Consider the following 5373-nt stretch of genomic DNA (forward strand, 5'->3'; position numbering starts at 1 on the left):
CTCTCATTCCTCCCCGCCCTCCTTTGCCTCGGGGTCGCCAAAGTGATCCGAGTTTAACCAGTGGAAGGAGATAAGGGAATCATTCACCTGCCCTGTTCTGATCCATGCGGTATTTTCTGGAAAAATTAGAGGCTTGTAGCTGGAAGAAGAAAGAAAAAAAAGGGGGGAGGGGTGAACGAGGGGGAGCAAAAAAGGAAACAGCCAGGTTGAATTCCCAGTCTTTATCAAGCAATTCGCTCACCAATGACAGAGAGCTGCAGTGGCAGATTCGAGCCACATGCGGTAGTGTGTAGCAATTAGTAGATAAAATGCTGACTAAAGTGCTAAAACATGAAGTATTATTGTAGCCAAGGTCAAAAATGCTTCAGTTGTCTTTTGCAATTTGGGGGAGGGGGAGGCCCAGAGGTTCGCAGAGAGGTTTGGATTTTGGAAATGGTCGCCTTCTTTCTTCAAACTGTACTTTTTTTTTTATGGTCCTGTTTATTATAGTCCAAGCTGCCTAATTATGTCACTGCTGGTTTTTGCAACTAACTTAATCCTCCTGATCCTTTATGAAACGATTCATGGACACTGAATAATGAGTCCACCGTTCCCTTGGCCCCTAGAGGGGTGAGACTGATTTTTAATTTTTTATCTTTTAAAAACCACATAGCTGAAAAGAGTGGGATTTTTGGCTAGCTAAGCAGCAGGAATATATATATGTAGGTATAGGTTCCTGTGTTTCAATATGAGAGCCCAGAAATAGTGGATCATATAAACATACACTGCTCCCCCCACCACCACTCCTCTTTTATACACAGTGAGTCCCAGCCTCAAGCTTTTTTATTTTTATAGATAAATAGAGCAGTTGCTTTCATGATTATAACTGTCCTGAATGGATTGTCTCCTTACAACATTCAATCTGTTTATGAGTATTTACTTTACATTAGCCCAGGGACCCTGCACGGCAGGAGTTTGCCTCTATTCCCCTGGGTGTCGGTGTCTCAAGTCTTACATCTGCTCTGTGATTGATGGAGCCTTGAATCCACGTTATTACTCTCTCACAAGCAGAAATCAAACAGGCTATTAACTACATTACTTCAAAGAACTGTTTCAGTACAATCTCCTTATCTTAATTGAAAGTTTCTTTGTATGGATATTTGCTACACAGATAATTTACAGGTGCCTATCAAGCATCATACTAAAGAGGTAAAATAAAAGGGGGCTTTTTGGTGAGTTTTTTTTGTAAACACACACCATGGTGATCTATGATTTTAAAAGCCATTCACAGTATTGGACCCGAGGTTTGATTTATTACATTTTATTATGTTCATGGGGATGGTGGTGATGGTGCTGTAAAAAGAGAGGGGAGACACCCCTGTGATTCAATTTTGAAATTTACCATTCATCTGATTGCAAGACTGCAGATTTCAAACATATTCAGACCTAGATCCCTGCAATTGTTAACATCACAAAAACCTTATCGGGAGTTTGCGAGCAGAGAGATTACGCAGCATGCAGCCTAGTTCAGCGCCTACCTTGAGCAGACATAGAAACAGGGTTGCTAATTAGATAAAGTCCCTTACAGATGCTTAAAGACTTATAGCACCACAACAGTAGAAGTTGCTTAGATGCTGTAAAGAGCTGTGTATTTTTTGAGAGATTTAATATACAATTGAGGGATACCCTCAGGCATTCTGTTGAGGTTTCCTGCACAAATGCTGCTGCATTGGTCATACAGGAAACTGACTCAGAGTCGATCTTATATATGATCTTGTCAAAATACTGCAACTCAAGTTTTTTAATATAGGATTACTTGAACTGAATATATGTATTTATGCTAACACGACAGACTAACTGAAGCCTTAGGCATCTCTCATGTATTTAAAAAAATATGTAAAATGCCCCTCAGTCAAGTCCATTCATATGTTAAAAAAATGAACAAAATGGGTTATTCTAATCAAATGTCTGCAGTATGCATCATAAAGTTAAAAAGAGAGAGAGCAGAGCAGGAGAGCTGTAATTTCTCTTTATAACCCATGTTTATAAAATAGAAAGATCAGATGAAATTTCAAGGAAGATAATTAAAGAGTGATGTGCAAGTCATAATTTGGCTAATGGAAAAGCTGGGAGACTGTGAATTGTTATATTGTCCTCCTTCATGATGCAGAGTTGTGATATTACTTTAAATTATTAAAATAGTTTTCGACATCTTTCAGAACACCGGCTGTTTGGCATGGGCTTTTATTACTTATTGTAATTGGAGGATCTGCCATTTTCTTCCGTTTATCTCTGTGTGTATAGGAACGAGATAGATCTTGCCTTTTATTACTTCCCCATGTTCTGAATCAAAAATGTGGTTTAGATAATGTTAAGTGCCCTAATTCTTACTGCAGCGGACGCAGACGTTATGAAAAGGCATAAAAATACACACAGAGGGTCTTTCCACCTCAAGTCAACTGAATATTTGTGCTCTGCCGGGTGCATTAACTTCAGCCATGTGAATATAATTTTCATTAAAGTAATCCTGTTTCAACTAGATGCTGTGACTAGAGGTGAAACGTTGCGAAAGCGTTAAAAATAGCTTACTAGTAATTTCAACATCCTGTAATTTTATCACAGATCAAGTTTCAACTGTCATACTATACAGACCTTATTCCCCATATAGTACATGTTTACTTTTTTAGCACGCCAGACCCACTTTGGAAAGATTGGTGCCAATATAATAAAATCATCGGGGGTGGGGGGTGCTGGAAGGAGTGGGAGGAGAGCGGGGGAGCGGGTGGGGGAGCGCGGGGGAAGCGAGTACACCATTTTACATCAACACTGCGAAAATGCAATCTAGCCTGGCGGAGGACCGGCAGCTGGGTCGGAGCGAGCGAGCGAGGGCTTTGCAGTCTCTGCCTGTTCCTTGTTCTGTCGCTCTTAAGTTTCTCTGTGTTTGCATAATAGCCGTGCATGCAAACCTCGCAATTCTCCAGGGCTCCAGAACAATAAATATACACATTTAAAGCCTTTATTGTCTTACGGTTCATGCCCCCGGTTTTCAACAGCTTAATTTCTGGTGGTATTTAACTAGTTGGCAAATGGATTTTTTTTTTTTTTTCAGTTTCCAGGGCTCCAGAACAATAAATATACACATTTAAAGCCTTTATTGTCTTACGGTTCATGCCCCCGGTTTTCAACAGCTTAATTTCTTTTGGTGTTTAAATATTTGGGAAATGGATTTTTTTTTTTTTTTCAGTTTCAAACTATTATTGAGGAAGCTCCCCCTCCCTCTTTTGGCGGGGGAGGGAGTGGGGGTGGGGTAGGAGTCGGTATATTATTCCTGTAGCGCTGGGTTATATAAACACATTATCATTTGAGAGCGCCCTTGGCGTCCATCAGCATTGTAAACACGTACTAGTGTATATACTTCAAAATTAAAGAATGCACATGCAGAACCGGGAGCCTGAATTCATATTCCGAGCAGACTCGCTGCTCGCATTTATTGATTTATCATGCATCGTTTATTGTTCCAGTCCCTAAATGCAGTCTCTGTCCGTTCAATATTGTTGGCAAAATCCTGAGATGTGTGTGCATTGCTCACTTGTCTTTCTGGTCTTTTTATTTATTTATTTTATGCTGAGTTTTTTTTTTTTTTTTGCGAAGCGAACAAATGCATTAATATTTATATGTTTATATAATCGATAACCCACTTTCCCCTTCCATGTAAATAGGCATCAAAAGATAATTTAACAGATTAGTTCTCGAAAACATGGCAGTGAGGAAGCGTAATTTAACTATCAAACAAATCTACATGTCTAATAACAGCAAATCTGCTAAGGAGCATTAGAAAGAGGAGCAGCGCCCCGGAATCTCTGCAGGAAATGTTCTTTATATTAGACATATACAAGCAGGTCCTGTCAGATGCACAGCGGAGCTCGTCAACTCTCGTCTCCTCCAAAAATCTCATCAGCCGACACCCATAGACAAGGGAGATGGGGCAGAGGGAGATCTCATCTTCACACAGTTTTGGGGTGGATTTTATTTTTACAGACCTTCCTATATGTTTTTTGCCTTGATCCATCCGCTTCCCGCCGAGATCGGACGGAGCCTTTCTCCCGGTTATGAATTTGATCAACCTACATTTGGAGGGAATCCTACACAGTTTTGACAGGAGCTTAAAATTGAGTCGTCAGAGAAATATTAGGACATATTTTCAATCATTTTGGTGCCGAAGGGGAGGCAAGAACTCAGTTTTATATTGAGACATTACGCCGGCTGAAGACAGAGAATGTTTTTCCCTGCCAGGACCTGATGCAATCCATTCAAGCCAACAAGTTTGGAGAGAATGTTGAGTTCAATCAATTCAGAACGTCGAGATGGAGCCCAACTCACTCCAGGTATTTCGCTCTCCTCCGCTCCTCCGATCCCGGCACCCCTCGGAACCCCCCAGCCCCCCAGCTCACCCACACCTCTACACCCACCCACACCCCCCACAAACTTTTCACCAAACTTTTACCCTCTGCATCCCCCCAAATCATTTTTATTGTTTAAAAAAATCCCTGCACTGATCATACATACATAATGTAATTTTACCGCCTCCGATGGAGAGGTAGGGAGAGGTGGCGGTGGGGGGGCCCGGAGGTTTTTTAAAAAAAATTTTTTTAAGGGAAGCAGAAAATTTGTGGGGTCTATTATTTTTACACCCAGCTTTATATCTGATGGCTCTTCTGTATTAAGAGTGTGGATGTCTGTGTGTAAATGTGTCTGGAAATAGATGTTTGTGCTCTGATGGCTACATTATTTATTTGGTGCTTTTTTTTTTTTTTTCCCCCTGCAGTGGGTCGGCTCACCGTGTGGCTTGCACGGACCTTACATTTTCTACAAGGCTTTTCAATTCCACCTTGAAGGCAAACCAAGAATTTTGTCCCTTGGCGACTTTTTCTTTGTAAGATGTACGCCAAAGGATCCGATTTGCATAGCGGAGCTCCAGCTGTTGTGGGAAGAGAGGACCAGCCGGCAACTTTTATCCAGCTCTAAACTTTATTTCCTCCCAGAAGATACTCCCCAGGGCAGAAATAGCGACCATGGCGAGGTGGTAAACTTATATCTCCCTCTCTTCTTTCTTTATTATTTCCCCCTCGTAATGCTTATTACAGGGCAAGCTTGAAAATACTGTATTCACTTCTGCAGGCGAGCAGGATCGACTCCTTTTTTAAAGGGGTAGCGCCACTAGCTGGGGCTCGAGTATTTTGCCATTGTCAGAGTTTGGCTGTCAGCTTTACAAAGAGGATCCAACTGCTGATTTTAGTCAAGATCAGATAACTTGTTCGAGAAGGGTTTTGTTCAAGGATGTGTGTGTGTGTGTGTGTGTGTGTGTGTGTGTGTGTGTGTATTGGGGGGGATGCC

At 41.4% G+C, this 5373-nt stretch overlaps 1 protein-coding gene across 2 annotated transcripts in view; it reads left to right on the top strand.

The window, feature by feature from the left end:
- The first annotated feature begins 3861 nt into the window (after nt 1–3861).
- Nucleotides 3862–5373, top strand: part of ARID5B (AT rich interactive domain 5B (MRF1-like)) — a 183612-nt gene continuing 182100 nt past the window's right edge. The window contains exons 1-2 of one of the 2 annotated variants that reach the window (XM_014538742.1): nt 3862–4364; nt 4805–5059. In XM_014538742.1, the coding sequence (XP_014394228.1) occupies nt 4344–4364; nt 4805–5059 (276 nt within the window). In that variant the 5' untranslated portion in view covers nt 3862–4343. The remainder of the gene's footprint in view (nt 4365–4804; nt 5060–5373) is intronic. The other variant, XM_005865124.2, reaches the window with a different exon arrangement.

Source organism: Myotis brandtii, unplaced genomic scaffold, assembly GCF_000412655.1.
Source record: "Myotis brandtii unplaced genomic scaffold, ASM41265v1 scaffold196, whole genome shotgun sequence".
NCBI lineage: Eukaryota > Metazoa > Chordata > Mammalia > Chiroptera > Vespertilionidae > Myotis > Myotis brandtii.